General features: G+C 45.5%; 1 protein-coding gene across 3 annotated transcripts in view; it reads right to left on the bottom strand.

The window, feature by feature from the left end:
* Window positions 1-20,160, bottom strand: part of LOC143808881 (uncharacterized) — a 78,313-nt gene that overhangs the window by 17,693 nt on the left and 40,460 nt on the right. For 2 of the 3 annotated variants that reach the window (XM_077292045.1, XM_077292046.1), the window contains exon 3: window positions 932-1,108. In XM_077292045.1, the coding sequence (XP_077148160.1) occupies window positions 932-1,108 (177 nt within the window). Of the gene's footprint in view, window positions 1-851; window positions 897-931; window positions 1,109-20,160 lie in introns of those variants that run through there. The other variant, XM_077292044.1, reaches the window with a different exon arrangement.

The following is a 20,160-nucleotide window of genomic DNA, read 5'->3' as shown; positions in this document are numbered from 1 at the left end:
CGCTGAGAAACCAGGTCCAGGATCGTCCTGAGGCCGCTTCTAAGGAGGGAGTAATGTCAGGACTCTGAACATTTTTTACCTTTTGAGCATTACTGCCCTTTTCCAACATGGCGTCTTTGGTCTCATGTGCACTTGTCTTCCTGCTATAAAACTCCACCCCAGCCTTCAGTCTGTGCTAGATTATTCTGCTTTGCATCCAGCTCCTGATTACTCCCTGGCCTTGCACCTGTGAACCTGTGTTGGAGATCCTGCCACTCTGCTCTGAGTTCCTGCTGCATACACCAGTGTTCAGTAATCCTCCTTCATCTGCTGCTCATGTTACTTCCTTCTGCATTTGCTGGACATGTAAGCTGTTTCTGCTCTGCAAAACCTGAGACTATTAACCAGGCCTCCCTGGTTGAGCTAAGATATGATTTGAACTGTTTAATAGCATATCTATCTGTGTCTGGACTAAGTCAAGGATCTATTTGTGTCAAGTTTCCTCAAGAATAACTGTGCTTCATAGACTTTTTGTTTGTTTGCATTTTCCTCTGAAGTTTCCTATTGACTGCTAAGCTGCGTTTATTATATGCACCAAGTGTTGTGGACTTGAGTTTCTCTCTGCACCTGTTTGAATCACCGTGTGATAATATAGACTTTACCACTTATAAAACTGTGTCCTGTTGTCTTGTTCCACGCAAAGAGTCTCCTGAATTATCCCCTACAATTATTACAGCTAAAGAGCTATAATTCCTAAACACTTCCTCCAATTAGGATGTGAATCCAATCAAATTAAAGCCGAGAGTCAACACTGTAAGCCCAGATTGATTATATAACTGCATCTTATAAATGTCAAAATTTGTGTCACTGACCAAATAATTCTGAACCGAACTGTATACCATCACCACCCAGAATCTTCCATTGTATTACGGTAGCATTTCCCAGCAGTCACCTCTCCAGTCAGCAGCTCTGTGATCTCGTTGGTGAGATCTCGGACCTTCTTCTCAGGCATCGGGGAGTGTGGGGCTTCTGTGATGGGGCTCTCACTCCTGCTCCCTCTTCCGGATACATGGAGATGGATGATGGGAGTCACACAGTCACCTGATGTCTTCTTCTCTATGGTGTAATCCTGTATAAGGAGAGATGTTGATGAATATTACACATAAGGAAACATAAGAACATGACATTTTATGTGTGGTCTCAGCAGCTGCCCATCCATCTCAGCAGGAGAGCTCATGTGGCACTGACTACCTGGATTACTCCCTGCTGTTTGGGAGGTCCGAGGACCCTGGTAGTTGGAGATCAATAGTCAACTGAAAGTTGCCATCAGTGGTTTGGTGGTGGTGCTGTCTGGGCCGCTCTGTCAGCAGTGTGCTGGATACAGCCGTGAGGGGTGAAGATAGAAAGATACAGGCAGACAGTGATACAGGAGACTCTTCTATGGAATCCAACTTGGATATAGAAGCCGAGGTGGAATCGGGAACAAAACCTGGTAACTTCTCAGAGAATAACGGGAATCTCTATAAAAGATATTCAATTAACTGTACTAATAATGGGAGTCATTTGCCAAAATGTCATTTCGAGTTTCATCACTGGGAGTCTATCAATAAGATCTATCAATAATAGGAAAGAGAATGAAGGGTGTTGATGTTGATGAGAAATCCTTTTTGTAGAAGACCAGGTTTCTTCTCTGCTAAAGTAATTTAGTTTTCTGTAGACGGACAAAGTGACCGATATGGAAGATGAATGTACACAACTGAACATTAGCTGTACAGATCTTCTTGAGGGCCCGGAAGGTCAGGACTATATGATATTTATATCAGGACTGTATGGGAGGAACACATTATCCTTGTCTATATGAATTACATGAAGGAGTTAGGAGGAGACATTACTTTGTTATTGGTGGTGGAGTTGGATTCTGCCAGTTGAGCACTCCAGTGAGGGGATGGATCCATGAAAGCGATTGCTGGATAGATTTGTTTTCTTTAGGCTGAATTTAGGGGCATGAAGCAGGTAGTTTGGGATATCAAAGGTTTTAACAAAAACTAAAAAGAATGGAAATATTTATAAAAACACAAATGATTACAGAAACTAGTGAGGTCACTCAGATCCTTGCAGTTTAGGTCCAGAGACGCAAGATCTGCCAGATGGTTAGAGAGGCTAGAGGCAAACACAACTCATCCCTGCACCATGATCGGTAGGTGCTACAGGGCTGCGATGGCAACTAGAGCCTAACAATATCCACTAGGTCTGACATGTACAGAGGCATGCATTAGGGTATAATATGAAGCCGGTGTGTGACAATTCAAAGGAGGGCATGTCACCAATGCAGCTGCATTGAGGCCTAGAGAGGGACCCTTGCAGGAAGGGGCGTACTGCCATAGCGCAGACCCCAGAGTTACTATGGGGGCCCTCAGTCAGGAGACCCTGTGACAACACAGCACTTTATCTTAATTATCCAGACGTCTATTTTCAGTACGTCAGGAGGCATAAACCTATCTATATGTTGACTTTTGTTTTTTTATAATCTCTTTTTATTGAAAGATTCCACAAAATAATGTAACAGGCATGTGACATTGCAGTGTAAACTCAGAGTAATCCATCAAATCATCATCCACAATATCAATAATAAAATCATACTTTCAATGACAAAACAAACAAATAAAATAAGTAAAATAAAACATTAAACATAACGTATTCTCATCATCAGAATTGCACCTTTAACCAAGAAGTTCTGTATTAAGGTTCTGATTATGTCATATTTCAGGTTATGATAAGAGTCCACATAGAGCAGCACGTTCATGCACTAAAAAGGAGAAACCTCAGGGATTATATCTCGCGGTTGAAGAGCTCACAGCACCAGGGGCTAGGTGCGTCAGCGGTGAATCGCACCACCTTTCCCAAATTCTATGAAATTTCTGGGGACAGCCTCTGTTCCTGCATAATATGTTCTCATATGGAATTACCGTATTTTCCGCTTTGTAAGATGTACTTTATTTCCACCAAATTTGGGGGGGAAATGGGGGTGCGTCTTACAAAGAGGATATACCGCTTACCGTTACAGTCTGGGATGAGGGGGTGTCCGCCACCCGCCACCGCGGTTGTCCGCTGCTGCCCCGGGTGATGCTGGAGGCTCCAGTGCTGCGGGGGGCTCTGGCAACATTTTGTGAAAGACCAGAGCCCGCCCGGCAGTTCGTCCATGCGTTCCTGTATGACTGACTCCGGGAAAATGGCCGCTGAAATCTCGGGAGATGAGATATCAGCGCTGAGATCTCATCTCTCGAGATTCCTGCGGCCATTTTCCCGGAGTCAGTCATACAGGAACGCATAGACGAACTGCCGGGGGCTCTGGCCTTTCACAAAATGTCAGCAGAGCTCCCAGCATCACCGGAAACCGCCCTGCAGCACCGGAGCCCCCCTGCAGACCCCCTCATCCCAGCCTGCAGCACAGGAGCCTCCCTGCAGCACCAGAGCCCCCCTGCAGCACCGGAGCCCTCCTGCAGCACAGGAGCCCCCCTGAAGCACAGGAGCCCCCCTGCGGACCCCCTCATCCCAGCCTGCAGCACAGGAGCCCCCCTGCAGCACCGGAGCCCCCCTGCAGACCCCCTCATCCGAGCCTGCAGCACAGGAGCCCTCCTGAAGCACAGGAGCCCCCCTGCGGACACCCTCGTCCCAGCCTGCAGCAATGCTCCATTCCTGCCTCCAGCAACGACCCTGGGACCCTGATCCACCGCAGCCACAACCCCTGGTAAGTAATAAGACGCATGGATTATAAGACGCCCCACCAATTTATTAAAAAAAGTTTTTTCCTATTTTTCTCCTCAAAATTTGGGGTGCGTCTTATAATCTGGAGCGTCTTACAAAGCGAAAAATACGGTATATCGTTCACTCATTTTTTCCACTGATTGATTGAAGGAGACCTTCCCCCCATCCACCTCAGCGCTATCGCTTTCCGAGCCATAAGCAGAGCCTCTCTGAGAAATATTCTGCCATAATGAGTCCACATTTCTTCATCCACAACACCCAACACACACAGCTCTGGATTACATTCAACCGGTATCCCGAGTATCCTCTCTAGTGTAAAAATCACATCCTTCCAATATCTTCTTAGGATTCTACAATCCCAAATGAGATGCCAAAGATCCGCTCCCTCCTCACCACATCTATGACATTCATCTTTACTCTTCTACTGAATTTATGTAGTCTACTCGGGGTTAAATAGGAGTGGTGGAATATATATAACTGAATTCATTTGTTATTTGCAGCCATCGTATGCGCTTCCAGTGCTTCATTCCACTGGTCATCAGTAAGAGATGGGATTAGGTGCCTCCATTTAACCTCCACAGCCAATTGAGTGGAAGCTATCTTGGAATTTAACAAAAAGGTATACAGGGAGGAAATCACACCTGTAGGTCCCTGGGTTGAAAATATTCCTATTAGTGGACATCTGGCTATTCGCATTCTAGGGAGCGGGAACTGGTACGTTATAGCATGTCTCAGCTGCAGATATCTACAAAAATCTCTATGAGGGATTCCAAATTTTATATGACAATGTTCAAATGTTAATAAAATTTGATTTTCAAAAATCTGATTGAGCGTCGTTATACCATATTGTTTCCAGAAACCTGGGTCTTGTAAGTTTTGGAGAAGCAAAAATTCAGGATTATCCTAAATCCAAGTCTCCCCGACCTGATCAGAAAATTTCAAAATACGCTTACTTTCCTGCCAAACCTGTATCGCTAGACTATGTGCAAACAGCAAACCCTAGGGTGGTCTGTATGAGCCCTCCAATACTGCCCATGGTGTACCCCCAGAAAATGAATAAGATGAGCCTCTGCGTTGCTGACTTTATCATGGACTAACCAATGCTTTAAGGATCGTAGTTGGCCAGCTAGATAATATAGAAAAAGGTCTTTGCAAGGAACCAATATTTACTTTAGGCCTAGAGGAGCCCCATATAAACGCTGCCATTAAGCTATGCATTTTCTTAAAGAAACCCTTTGGGACTTTAATTGATGTACCGTATATACTCGAGTATAAGCCGAGATTTTCAGCCCAAATTTTTGGGCTGAAAGTGCCCCTCTCGGCTTATACTCGAGTCACGGTCGGTGGGTGAGGGGGAGAGGGCGCTGAGGCATACTTACCTGCTTCCGGGGCTCCTGGCGCTCCCCCTGCCCATCCCACGGTCTCCGGGTGCCGCAGCTCGTCCCCTGTACAGGGGTCACGTGGGACCGCTCATTAGAGAAATGAATATGGACTCCACTCCCATAGGGGCGGAGCCGCATAATTCATTCCTCTAATCAGCGGTGCCGGTGACCGCTGACAGAGGAAGAGGCTGCGGCACCCGGAGACCAGCTGTCCGGGAGAAGGAGCCAGGGACGCCGGGAGCAGGTAAGTATCGCATATTTACCTTCCCTCGTTCCACCCGCCGGGCGCCGCTCTGTCTTCGCGTCCTCTTGCACTGACTGTTCAGGTCAGAGGGCGCGATGACGCACATAGTGTGCGCGCCGCCCTCTGCCTGATCAGTCAGTGCAGAGAGACACCGGGACGGGACGCTGGGGAGCTGCAAGCAAGAGAGGTGAGTATGTGTTTTGTTTTTTCTTTATTGCAGCAGCAGCAGCATTATATATGGCACAGATGTGGAGCATCTATGGGGCAACGGTGCAGAGCATTATATATATGGCACAGATGTGGAGTATCTATGGGGCAACGGTACAGAGCATTATATATATGGCACAGATGTGGAGCATCTATGGGGCAACGGTACAGAGCATTATATATGGCACAGATGTGGAGTATCTATGGGGCAACGGTGCAGAGCATTATATATATGGCACAGATGTGGAGCATCTATGGGGCAACGGTGCAGAGCATTATATATATGGCACAGATGTGGAGTATCTATGGGGCAACGGTGCAGAGCACTATATATATGGCACAGATGTGGAGCATCTATGGGGCAACGGTGCAGAGCATTATATATATGGCACAGATGTGGAGCATCTATGGGGCAACGGTGCAGAGCACTATATATATGGCACAGATGTGGAGCATCTATGGGGCAACGGTGCAGAGCATTATATATATGGCACAGATGTGGAGCATCTATGGGGCAACGGTGCAGAGCATTATATATATGGCACAGATGTGGAGCATCTATGGGGCAACGGTGCAGAGCATTATATATATGGCACAGATGTGGAGCATCTATGGGGCAACGGTGCAGAGCATTATATATATGGCACAGATGTGGAGCATCTATGGGGCAACGGTGCAGAGCATTATATATATGGCACAGATGTGGAGTATCTATGGGGCAACGGTGCAGAGCACTATATATATGGCACAGATGTGGAGCATCTATGGGGCAACGGTACAGAGCACTATATATATGGCACAGATGTGGAGCATCTATGGGGCAACGGTACAGAGCATTATATATATGGCACAGATGTGGAGTATCTATGGGGCCATAATCAAAGGTGCAGAGCATTATATATATGGCACAGATGTGGAGCATCTATGGGGCAACGGTGCAGAGCATTATATATATGGCACAGATGTGGAGCATCTATGGGGCCATAATCAAAGGTGCAGAGCATTATATATATGGCACAGATGTGGAGCATCTATGGGGCAACGGTACAGAGCATTATATATATGGCACAGATGTGGAGCATCTATGGGGCAACGGTACAGAGCATTATATATATGGCACAGATGTGGAGTATCTATGGGGCAACGGTGCAGAGCATTATATATATGGCACAGATGTGGAGTATCTATGGGGCAACGGTGCAGAGCATTATATATATGGCACAGATGTGGAGCATCTATGGGGCAACGGTGCAGAGCATTATATATATGGCACAGATGTGGAGCATCTATGGGGCAACGGTGCAGAGCATTATATATATGGCACAGATGTGGAGCATCTATGGGGCAACGGTGCAGAGCACTATATATATGGCACAGATGTGGAGCATCTATGGGGCAACGGTGCAGAACATTATATATATGGCACAGATGTGGAGCATCTATGGGGCAACGGTGCAGAGCACTATATATATGGCACAGATGTGGAGCATCTATGGGGCAACGGTGCAGAGCATTATATATATGGCACAGATGTGGAGCATCTATGGGGCAACGGTACAGAGCATTATATATATGGCACAGATGTGGAGCATCTATGGGGCAACGGTGCAGAGCATTATATATATGGCACAGATGTGGAGCATCTATGGGGCAACGGTGCAGAGCACTATATATATGGCACAGATGTGGAGCATCTATGGGGCAACGGTGCAGAGCACTATATATATGGCACAGATGTGGAGTATCTATGAGGCAACGGTGCAGAGCATTATATATATGGCACAGATGTGGAGCATCTATGAGGCAACGGTGCAGAGCATTATATATGGCACAGATGTGGAGTATCTATGGGGCAACGGTACAGAGCATTATATATATGGCACAGATGTGGAGCATCTATGGGGCAACGGTGCAGAGCATTATATATATGGCACAGATGTGGAGCATCTATGGGGCAACGGTGCAGAGCACTATATATATGGCACAGATGTGGAGTATCTATGAGGCAACGGTGCAGAGCATTATATATATGGCACAGATGTGGAGCATCTATGAGGCAACGGTGCAGAGCATTATATATATGGCACAGATGTGGAGCATCTATGGGGCAACGGTGCAGAGCATTATATATATGGCACAGATGTGGAGCATCTATGGGGCAACGGTGCAGAGCACTATATATATGGCACAGATGTGGAGCATCTATGGGGCAACGGTGCAGAGCACTATATATATGGCACAGATGTGGAGTATCTATGAGGCAACGGTGCAGAGCATTATATATATGGCACAGATGTGGAGTATCTATGAGGCAACGGTGCTGAGCATTATATATGGCACAGATGTGGAGTATCTATGGGGCAACGGTACAGAGCATTATATATATGGCACAGATGTGGAGCATCTATGGGGCAACGGTGCAGAGCATTATATATATGGCACAGATGTGGAGCATCTATGGGGCAACGGTGCAGAGCACTATATATATGGCACAGATGTGGAGTATCTATGAGGCAACGGTGCAGAGCATTATATATATGGCACAGATGTGGAGCATCTATGAGGCAACGGTGCAGAGCATTATATATATGGCACAGATGTGGAGCATCTATGGGGCCATAATCAAAGGTGCAGAGCATTATATATATGGCACAGATGTGGAGCATCTATGGGGCAACGGTGCAGAGCATTATATATGGCACAGATGTGGTGTATCTATGGGGCAACGGTGCAGAGCATTATATATATGGCACAGATGTGGAGCATCTATGGGGCAACGGTGCAGAGCATTATATATATGGCACAGATGTGGAGTATCTATGGGGCAACGGTACAGAGCATTATATATATGGCACAGATGTGGAGCATCTATGGGGCAATGGTGCAGAGCATTATATATATGGCACAGATGTGGAGCATCTATGGGGCAACGGTGCAGAGCATTATATATATGGCACAGATGTGGAGCATCTATGGGGCAACGGTGCAGAGCACTATATATATGGCACAGCTTTATGTGGAGCATCTATGGGGCCATAATGAACTGTGCAGAGCATTATATATGGGGCAGCTTTATGTGGAGCGTCTATGGGGCCATACTGAACTGTGCAGAGCATTATATATGGGGCAGCTTTATGTGGAGCGTCTATGGGGCCATACTGAACTGTGCAGAGCATTATATATGGGGCAGCTTTATGTGGAGCGTCTATGGGGCTATACTGAACGGTGCAGAGCATTATATGTGGCACAGCTTTATGTGGAGCATCTATGGGGCCATAATGAACGGTGCAGAGCATTATATGTGGCACAGCTTTATGTGGAGCATCTATGGGGCCATAATGAATGGTATGGAGCATCTATTTTTAATTTTGAAATTCACCGGTAGCTGCTGCATTTTCCACCCTAGGCTTATACTCGAGTCAATAAGTTTTCCCAGTTTTTTTGTGGCAAAATTAGGGGGGTCGGCTTATACTCGGGTCGGCTTATACTCGAGTATATACGGTATGTTCCAACATATATAAACACTTTGGGAGGATTATCACTTTAATTAGACCAATTCTGCCCGCTACAGATAATGGGAGTCTAGACCATATCTCAAACTTTTTATTCATCATATCCTCGAGGGGATATATATTGTCTCCAAGATCTTTAATTGGATTTTGGTTAATTACAATGCCAAAATATTTAAATGTTTTTACTACTTTTAAACCAAACAACACGGGTACTGCTATATTATCCACTATTGCCATAACCACCGATTTACTCCAATTAATTTTAAGACCCGACAATTCTCCAAAGCAATTAATAAGGTCAATCTCTCTAGGAAGGGACTGTCCAATCTTATCCAGGAAGAGCGCCAGGTCATCCGCATATAATCCTGCCTTATCCACCCTAGAGTTTATGTCGATTCCCTCCACCAAATGATCTTGTCTAATTTTAAGTGCAATTGGTTCAATTGCCAGTGCAAAGAGCATTGGGGATAGTGGGCAGCCCTGTCTGGTGCCCCTGCTCAGAGTGAAATACTCCGATAGCACGCTATTTACCATTATATTAGCTCTCGGCATGCGATATAACAATTCAATCCATTGGCAAAATTTAACAGAGAAACCAAATTTCAGAAGCACCCGTTGCAGAAATTTCCACTCCAAAGAATCAAAGGCCTTTGCAGTATCTAAAGAAGCTATTGCCCAAGGCCTTTTATATTTATGGCCTATCTGCGTCAGCACCTGCACTCTTCTTATATTAGAGGAGGTAGATCTTCCTGGCATAAAACCAGTTTGGTCCTCACGTATAATACCCAGTATTACTGCCTTCAGTCTAAACAAATAAGTTTCGGAAGAATTTTATAGTCAGTATTGAGCAAGGATACGGGACGGTAAGAACCACAATCCTCAGCAGGCTTGTCAGGCTTTGGGATCACCACAATAGTGGCATCATAAAAGGATTGGGGGAGCGAATGTCCTGCTAGTGCTTCAGATAGGGTCTGCAACAGAATAGGCCCTAATTGGACTAAATATCTTTTATAAAGCTCCGTGGGCATACCGTCAGGTCCGGGAGTTTTTCCATTAGAAAGGGACATGGTTGCTTCCCAGATTTCCTCCAAAGTGATATCCCTATCCAAGAATGCCTGGTCCTCATCAGAAAGTGTAGGAAATTCAATCTGGTCTAAATACTCATCAATATCTTCTACAGTAAGGTTTACTTGAGAATTATACAACTCTTTTACCCCTTCCCGACCTGTGACGCCACGTAGGCGTCATGAAAGTCGGTGCCAATCAGACCTGTGATGCCTATGTGGCGTCATGGAGGGATCGTGTCCCTGCAAATCGGGTGAAAGGGTTAACTCCAATTTCACCCGATCTGCAGGGACAGGAGAAGTGGTACTTCAGCCCAGGGGGGGTGGCTTTGCCCCCACGTGGCTACGATCGCACTGATTGGCTGTTGAAAGTGCAACAGCCAATCAGAGCAATTTGTAATATTTCACCTATGAAAAGTGGTGAAATATTACAATCCAGCCATGGCCGATGCTGCAATATCATCGACAATGGCTGGAAACCCTGATCTGCCCCACGCCACCGATCTCCTCCCCAGTCCTCCGTTCTGTGGTCCGCTCCCCTCCGTCCTCCTGTCAGTGATCAAAATAAAAAAAATAGTAAATGAACCCCCCACTTTATCACCCCCATAGGTAGGGACAATAAAAAAAGAAAATATATTTACTTTTATTTTTCCACTAGGGTTAGGGTTAGGGCTAGGGTTAGAATTAGGGTTAGGGTAAGGCTATGTGTTATGACCTGGTGGTTACGGAGCAGCACTGATATGACCTGGTGGGTAAAATGAATCATGGGACAAGCTCTGAGGAGGTGGTAGCTTTACTGACCGCAGTTCCTACTCCTAACACCAACACTAGAAATAGCCGTGGAGTGTTCCTAACTCTCCCTAGACACCTCGTCACGGCCTAAGAACTAACTACCCCTAAAGATGGAAACAGAAAACTATCTTGCCTCAGAGAAATTCCCAAAAGGAAAGATAGCCCCCCACAAATATTGACTGTGAGTGGAGAGGGAAATGACACACACAGAAATGAAAACAGATTTTAGCAAAGGAGGCCAATACTAATCTAAATAGACAGAAATAGAAAAGGATACTGTGCGGTCAGTATTAAAAACTAAAAACCACGCAGAGTTTACAAAAATGATCTCCACACCGACTCACGGTGTGGAGGGGCAAATCTGCTTCCCCAGAGCTTCCAGCTAGCCTGAATATTTCATAATGACAAGCTGGACAAAAGGAAACATAACTTAAACTGAGCAGTAAGTCCAAAGCAAAGGAACAACAAAAGAACTAGCAAAAACTTATCTTATGCTGAAATGGACAGGCCATCAGAGAAATCCAAGGAGAGATCTGAATCCAACCCAGAGAACATTGACAGCTGGCATGAACTACAGACCAGAGCCAAGTTAAATACCAAGGCCAGGGGAGCCGATTAGTGAAAGCAGCTGCTACAGCCAAACTCAAGGAGCAGCAGTTCCACTCGAAACCACCACAGGGAGCCCAAGGGCAGAACCCACAAAAGTACCATTCATAACCACAGGAGGGAGCCCAAGAACAGAATTCACAACAGTACCCCCCCTTGAGGAGGGGTCACCGAACCCTCACCAGAGCCCCCAGGCCGATCAGGACGAGCCAAATGAAAAGCACGAACCAAATCGGCAGCATGGACATCGGAGGCAACAACCCAAGAATTATCCTCCTGGCCATAACCCTTCCACTTGACCAGATACTGAAGCTTCCGCCTCGAAAGACGAGAATCCAAAATCTTCTCCACCACATATTCCAACTCCCCCTCAACCAACACCGGAGCAGGAGGGTCAACGGAGGGGACCATGGGCACCACATATCTCCGCAACAAAGATCTATGGAACACATTATGAATGGAAAAAGAAGCTGGAAGGGCCAAACGAAAAGACACCGGATTGATAATTTCAGAAATCTTATAAGGACCAATAAAGCGAGGCTTGAACTTAGGGGAAGAAACCTTCATAGGAACATGACGAGAAGACAACCAGACCAAATCCCCAACACGAAGCCGGGGACCAACGCACCGACGACGGTTAGCAAAAAGTTGAGCCTTTTCCTGAGACAACGTTAAATTGTCCACCACATGAGTCCAAATCCGCTGCAACCTGTCCACCACAGAATCCACACCAGGACAGTCCGAAGGCTCAACCTGCCCAGAAGAAAAACGAGGATGAAAACCGAAGTTACAAAAAAAAGGCGAAACCAAGGTAGCCGAACTAGCCCGATTATTAAGGGCAAACTCGGCCAACAGCAAGAAGGTCACCCAATCATCCTGATCAGCAGACACAAAGCATCTCAAATAGGTTTCCAAGGTCTGATTGGTTCGCTCCGTTTGGCCATTTGTCTGAGGATGAAATGCTGAAGAAAAAGACAAATCAATGCCCATTCTAGCACAAAAGGACCGCCAAAACCTAGAAACAAACTGGCAACCTCTGTCAGAAACAATATTCTCCGGAATGCCATGCAAACAAACCACATGCTGAAAAAATAATGGAACCAAATCAGAGGAGGAAGGCAACTTAGGCAAAGGTACCAAATGGACCATCTTAGAAAACCGGTCACAAACCACCCAGATGACAGACATCTTCTGAGAAACAGGAAGATCAGAAATAAAATCCATGGAAATATGCGTCCAGGGCCTCCCAGGGACCGGCAAAGGCAAAAGCAACCCACTAGCACGGGAACAGCAGGGCTTGGCCCGGGCACAGGTCCCACAGGACTGCACGAAAGAACGCACATCCCGCGACAAGGAAGGCCACCAAAAGGACCTGGCAACCAAATCTCTGGTACCAAAAATCCCAGGATGACCAGCCAATACAGAACAATGAATCTCAGAAATTACCTTACTAGTCCATCTATCAGGAACAAACAGTTTCCCCACTGGACAGCGGTCAGGTCTATCAGCCTGAAACTCCTGAAGCACCCGCCGCAAATCAGGGGAGATAGCAGAAAGAATCACCCCCTCCTTGAGAATACCAGCCGGCTCAAGGACTCCCAGAGAATCAGGCAAAAAACTCCTAGAAAGGGCATCAGCCTTCACATTCTTAGATCCCGGAAGATACGAGACCACAAAATCAAAACGGGAGAAAAACAGAGACCATCGAGCCTGTCTAGGATTCAACCGCTTGGCAGACTCAAGGTAAATCAGATTATGATCGGTCAAGACCACAACGTGATGCTTAGCTCCCTCAAGCCAATGTCGCCACTCCTCAAATGCCCACTTCATAGAAAACAACTCCCGATTGCCGACATCATAATTACGCTCAGCAGGCGAAAACTTTCTGGAGAAGAAAGCACACGGCTTCATCAAAGAGCCATCAGAACTTCTCTGAGACAAAACGGCTCCTGCCCCAATCTCAGAAGCGTCAACCTCAACCTGAAAAAGGAGAGAAACATCTGGCTGACGCAACACAGGGGCAGAAGTAAAACGACGTTTAAGCTCCTGAAAGGCCTCCACAGCCGCAGAGGACCAATTCACCACATCAGCACCTTTCTTCGTCAAATCGGTCAGAGGTTTAACCACAGTAGAAAAATTAGCAATGAAGCGGCGATAAAAATTAGCAAAGCCCAAAAATTTCTTAAGGCTCTTCACAGATGTGGGTTGAGTCCAATCATGAATGGCCTGGACCTTAACAGGGTCCATTTCAATAGCCGAGGGAGAAAAAATGAAACCCAAAAAAGAAACCTTCTGAACTCCAAAAAGGCACTTAGACCCCTTCACAAACAATGCATTAGCACGAAGGACCTGAAATACCATCCTGACCTGCTTCACATGAGACTCCCAATCATCGGAAAAAAACAAAATATCATCCAAATATACAATCATGAATTTATCCAGATAATCCAGGAAAATATCATGCATAAAGGATTGAAACACAGATGGAGCATTAGAGAGCCCGAAAGGCATCACAAGATATTCAAAATGGCCTTCGGGCGTATTAAATGCTGTTTTCCATTCATCCCCCTGTTTAATACGAACAAGATTATACGCCCCTCGAAGGTCAATCTTGGTAAACCAGCTTGCCCCCTTAATCCGAGCAAACAAATCAGAAAGCAAAGGTAAAGGGTACTGGAATTTGACCGTGATCTTATTGAGAAGGCGATAATCTATACAGGGCCTCAAGGAGCCATCCTTCTTGGCAACAAAAAAGAACCCCGCTCCCAACGGTGACGAAGACGGGCGAATATGCCCCTTCTCTAAGGACTCCTTTACATAACTCCGCATAGCGGCATGCTCTGGCACAGACAGATTGAAAAGTCGACCCTTAGGGAACTTAGAGCCAGGAATCAAGTTAATAGCACAATCACAGTCCCTATGAGGAGGTAGGGAACTGGACTTGGGCTCATCAAATATATCCTGGAAATCCGACAAAAACTCAGGAACTTCAGAAGAGGGGGAAGAGGAAATTGACATCAAAGGAATATCACAATGCATCCCTTGGCAACCCCAACTAGTCACATAGATTTCCAATCCAGCACTGGATTATGTACCTGTAACCATGGAAAACCCAGCACAACAACATCATGCAAATTATTCAACACCAAAAAGCGAATATATTCCTGATGTGCTGGAGCCATGTACATGGTCAACTGTGTCCAGTACTGAGGTTTATTCTTGGCCAATGGCGTAGCATCAATCCCCCTCAAGGGAATAGGGCTCTGCAAAGGCTCCAAGGAAAAACCACAGCGTTTGGCAAATTCTAAGTCTATTAAGTTCAGGGCAGCGCCAGAATCCACAAATGCCATTACAGAAAAGGACGACAATGAGCAAATCAGGGTAACAGACAAGAGAAATTTAGGCTGTACAGTACTAATGGTAACAGACCTAGCGACCCTCTTAGTACGCTTAGGACAATCAGAAATAGCATGAGTAGAGTCACCACAGTAAAAGCACAGCCCATTCTGACGTCTGAATTCCTGCCGTTCTACTCTAGTCAAAATCCTATCACATTGCATAAGCTCAGGACTCCGCTCAGAGGACACTGCCATATGGTGCACCACCTTGCGCAGGCGCTGATCAATCTGAATGGCCAAACACATTGATTCGTTCAGACCAGCAGGCGTGGGAAACCCCACCATAACATCTTTAAGGGCTTCAGAAAGACCCTTTCAGAAAATAGCTGCTAGGGCATCCTCATTCCATTTTGTGAGCACAGACCACTTTCTAAATTTCTGGCAGTATACTTCTGCTGCCTCCTGACCCTGACACAGAGCCAGCAAGATTTTTTCTGCCTGATCCACAGAATTAGGTTCATCATACAGCAGTCCGAGTGCTTGAAAAAATGCGTCTACATTGAGCAATGCAGGATTCCCTGGCTCAAGGGAGAATGCCCAGTCCTGCGGGTCTCCACGTAGCAGAGAAATGACAATCTTCACCTGCTGCATGGGGTCACCAGAGGAACGGGGTTTCAGAGCAAAAAACAATCTGCAATTATTTTTAAAGTTCAAAAATGTAGATCTATCCCCAGAAAACAAATCAGGAATAGGAATTCTAGGCTCAGAAACCGGAGTCTGAACAACATAATCTTGGATACTCTGTACCCTTGCAGCGAGATGATCGACACGCGAGGACAGACCCTGAACCTCCATATCAGCACCAGAATCCTGAACCACCCAAAGATTAAGGGGAAAAAAAAGACAAACCAAGCTGCAAAGGAAAAAAAAATGACTCAGAACTTTCTTTTCCCTCTTTTGAGATGCATTCAACACATTGTGGGCCAGCTGTACTGTTATGACCTGGTGGTTACGGAGCAGCACTGATATGACCTAGTGGGTAAAATGAATCATGGGACAAGCTCTGAGGAGGTGGTAGCTTTACTGACCGCAGTTCCTACTCCTAACACCAACACTAGAAATAGCCGTGGAGTGTTCCTATCTCTCCCTAGACACCTCGTCACAGCCTAAGAACTAACTACCCCTAAAGATGGAAACAGAAAACTATCTTGCCTCAGAGAAATTCCCAAAAGGAAAGATAGCCCCCCACAAATATTGACTGTGAGTGGAGAGGGAAATGACACACACAGAAATGAAAACAGATTTTAGCAAAGGAGGTCAATACTAATCTAAATAGACAGAAATAGAAAAGGATACTGTGCGGTATTAAAAACCAAAAATCCACGCAGAGTTTACAAAAATGATCTCCACACCGACTCACGGTGTGGAGGGGCAAATCTGCTTCCCCAGAGCTTCCAGCTAGCCTGAATATTTCATAATGACAAGCTGGGCAAAAAGAAGCATAACTTAAACTGAGCAGTAAGTCCAAAGCAAAGGAACAACCAAAGAACTAGCAAGAACTTATCTTATGCTGAAATGGACAGGCCATCAGAGAAATCCAAGGAGAGATCTGAATCCAACCCAGAGAACATTGACAGCTGGCATGAACTACAGACCAGAGCCAAGTTAAATAGCAAGGCCAGGGGAGCCGATTAATGAAAGCAGCTGCTACAGCCAAACTCAAGGAGCAGCAGTTCCACTCGAAACCACCAGAGGGAGCCCAAGGGCAGAACCCACAAAAGTACCATTCATAACCACAGGAGGGAGCCCAAGAACGGAATTCACAACAGCTATGTGCACACGTATTCTGGTCCTCTGCAGATTTTTCTGCAGCGGATTTGATAAATCCGCAGTGCAAACTCGCTGCGGATTTACCGCGGTTTTTCTGCGGATTTCACTGCGGTTTTACAACTGCGGTTTTCTATAGGAGCAGCTGTAAAACCGCTACGGAATTTTTTGTTTCCCATAGGTTTACATTGAACTGTAAACTCATGGGAAACTGCTGCGGACCCGCAGCTGCGGAAACGCTGCGGATCCGCAGCGTGTGCGCATACCCTTAGAATTAGGCTATGTGCACACGGTGCGGATTTGGCTGCGAATCCGCAGCGGATTGGCCGCTGCGGATTCGTAGCAGTTTTCCATCAAGTTTACAGTACCATGTAAACCTATGGAAAACCAAATCCACTGTGCCCATGGTGCGGAAAATACCGTGCGGAAACGCTGCCTTGTATTTTCCGCAGCATGTCAATTCTTTGTGCGGATTCCGCAGCGTTTTACACCTGTTCCTCAATAGGAATCCGCAGGTGAAATCCGCACAAAAAACACTGGAAATCCACGGTAAATCTGCAGGTAAAACGCAGTGCCTTTTACCTGCGGATTTTTCAAAAATGGTGCGGAAAAATCTCACACGAATCCGCAACGTGGGCACATAGCCTTAGGGTTAGGGTTGGAATTAGTTAGGGTTGGAATTAGGGCTAGGGTTGGAAATAGGTTTAAGATTAGGCTTGTGGTTAGGGGTGTGTTGGGGTTAGGGTTGTGGTTAGAGTTGGGTTAGGGGTGTGTTGGGGTTAGGGTTGTGATTAGGGTTATGGCTACAGTTGGGATTAGGGTTAGGGGTGTGTGGGGGGTTAGTGTTGGAGTTAGAATTGAGGGGTTTCCACTGTTTAGGCACATCAGGGGTCTCCAAACGCAACATGGCGCCACCATTGATTCCAGCCAATCTTGCGTTCAAAAAGTCAAATGGTGCTCCCTCCCTTCCGAGCCCCGACGTGCGCCCAAACTGTGGTATACCCCGACATATGTGGTACCAGCATACTCAGGACAAACTGGGCAACAACTATTGGGGTTGAATTTCTCCTGTTACCCTTGCGAAAAAAAAAAATTGCTTGCTAAAACATTTTTGAGGAAAGAAAAATGATTTTTTATTTTCACGGCTCTGCGTTGTAAACTTCTGTGAAGCACTTGGGGGTAAAAAGTGCTCACCACATATCTAGATAAGTTCTTTGGGGGATCTAGTTTCCAAAATGGGGTCACTTGTGGGGGGTTTCTACTGTTTAGGCACATCAGGGGCTCTGCAAACGTAACATGATGACCGCAGACCATTCCATCAAAGTCTGCATTCCAAAACGTCACTACTTCCCTTCCGAGCCCCGACGTGTGCCCAAACAGTGGTTCCCCCCCACATATGGGGTATCAGCGTACTCAGGATAAACTGGACAACAACTTTTGGGGTCCAATTTCTCCGGTTACTCTTGTGAAAAAAAATTGCGGGCTAAAAAATAATTTTTGAGGAAAGAAAAATGATTTTTCATTTTCACGGCTCTGCGTTATAAACTTCTGTGAAGCACTTGGGGGTTTAAAGTGGTCACCACACATCTAGATTAGTTCCACGGGAGGTCTAGTTTCCAAAATGGGGTCACATGTGGGGGAGCTCCAATGTTTAGGCAAACAGGGGCCGTCCAAACGAGACATGGTGTCCGCTAACGATTGGAGCTAATTTTTCATTCAAAAAGTCAAATGGCGCTCCTTCCCTTCCGAGCCCTGCCGTGCACCCAAACAGTGGTTTACCCCCACATATGAGGTATCGGTGAACTCAGGAGAAATTGCCCAATAAATTTTAGGATCCATTATATCCTGTTGCCCACGTGGAAATGAACAAATTGAGGGTAAAAGAATTTTTTTGTGAAAAAAAAGTACTTTTTCATTTTTACAGATCAATTTGTGAAGCACCTGGGGGTTCAAAGTGCTCACTATGCTTCTAGATAAGTTCCTTGGGGGGTCTAGTTTCCAAAATGGGGTCACTTGTGGGGGAGCTCCAATGTTTAGGCACACAGGGGCTCTCCAAACGCGACATGGTGTCCGCTAAAGATTGGAGCCAATTTTTCATTGAAAAAGTCAAATGGCGCTCTTTCCCTTCCGAGCCCTGTCGTGCGCCCAAACAGTGGTCCCCCCCACATGTGGGGTATCGGCGTACTCAGGACAAATTGTACAATAACTTTTGGGGTCCAATTTCTCTTTTTACCCTTGGGAAAATAAAAAAAATTGTTGCTAAAAGATAATTTTTGTGACTAAAAAATTAAATGTTCATTTTTTCCTTCCATGTTGCTTCTGCTGCTGTGAAGCACCTGAAGGGTTAATAAACTTCTTTAATGTGGTTTTGAGCACGTTGAGGGGTGCAGTTTTTAGAATGGTGTCACTTTTGGGTATTTTCAGCCATATAGACCCTTCAAACTGACTTCAAATGTGAGGTGGTCCCTAAAAAAATGGTTTTGTAAATTTCATTGTAAAAATGAGAAATCGCTGGTCAGATTTTAACCCTTATAACATCATAGCAAAAAAACCTTTTGTTTCCACAATTGTGCTGATGTAAAGTAGACATGTGGGAAATGTTATTTATTAACTATTTTGTGTCACATAACTCTCTCGTTTAACAGAATAAAAATTCAAAATTTGAAAATAGCGAAATTTTCAAAAGTTTAGCCAAATTTCCATTTTTTTCACAAATAAGCGCAAAAATTAACGACCTAAATTTACCACTAACATGGAGCCCAATATGTCACGAAAAAACAATCTCAGAACCGCTAGGATTCGTTGAAGTGTTCCTGAGTTATTACCTCATAAAGGGACACTGGTCAGAATTGCAAAAAACGGCCAGGTCATTAAGGTCAAAATAGGCTGGGTCATGAAGGGGTTAAAGTGCTCTTCAAATCTGCAATCTGGTCAGACCTGAGCAATGGGGTTCCCTTCCTCTTGTTAATGGACAGAATGGATGGGGACTGTTGTGAATTCTGCTTTTGGGCTCCCTCCGGTGGTTGTAGGTGGTAATGCAGTTGTCCCTGGGTTGCAGTCCTGGTCAGGTCTATCTGCTGATTGCAGTTCTGACTGGGGTATTTAGGCGTGCAGGATTCATTAGTCCTTGCCAGTTGTCCATGGTTGCTGGGAGGTTTTGGTCCTTGTTTGGTTCCTTCTGCCTTCTGCCAAATCAGCAAAGATAAGTGTCTGGTTTTGTTTCTGTGGCACACATGCTGTGTGCTTAATAATTCTGTGCTATTCATTGTTTTTTTGTCCAGCTTAGATTGTGTCACTATTTTTTCAGTCTTGTTGGATTCTCTGGAGTGGCAGATATACATTCCATGTCTTTAGTTAGATTGTGGAATTTTTGTATTATCTGCTGTGGATATTTTTGGAAGGGTTTTAATACTGACCGCTTAGTATTCTGTCCTATCTTTCCCT

The sequence above is a fragment of the Ranitomeya variabilis genome, chromosome 2, assembly GCF_051348905.1.
Source record: "Ranitomeya variabilis isolate aRanVar5 chromosome 2, aRanVar5.hap1, whole genome shotgun sequence".
NCBI lineage: Eukaryota > Metazoa > Chordata > Amphibia > Anura > Dendrobatidae > Ranitomeya > Ranitomeya variabilis.
This window is presented reverse-complemented; position numbering and strand designations above follow the sequence as displayed.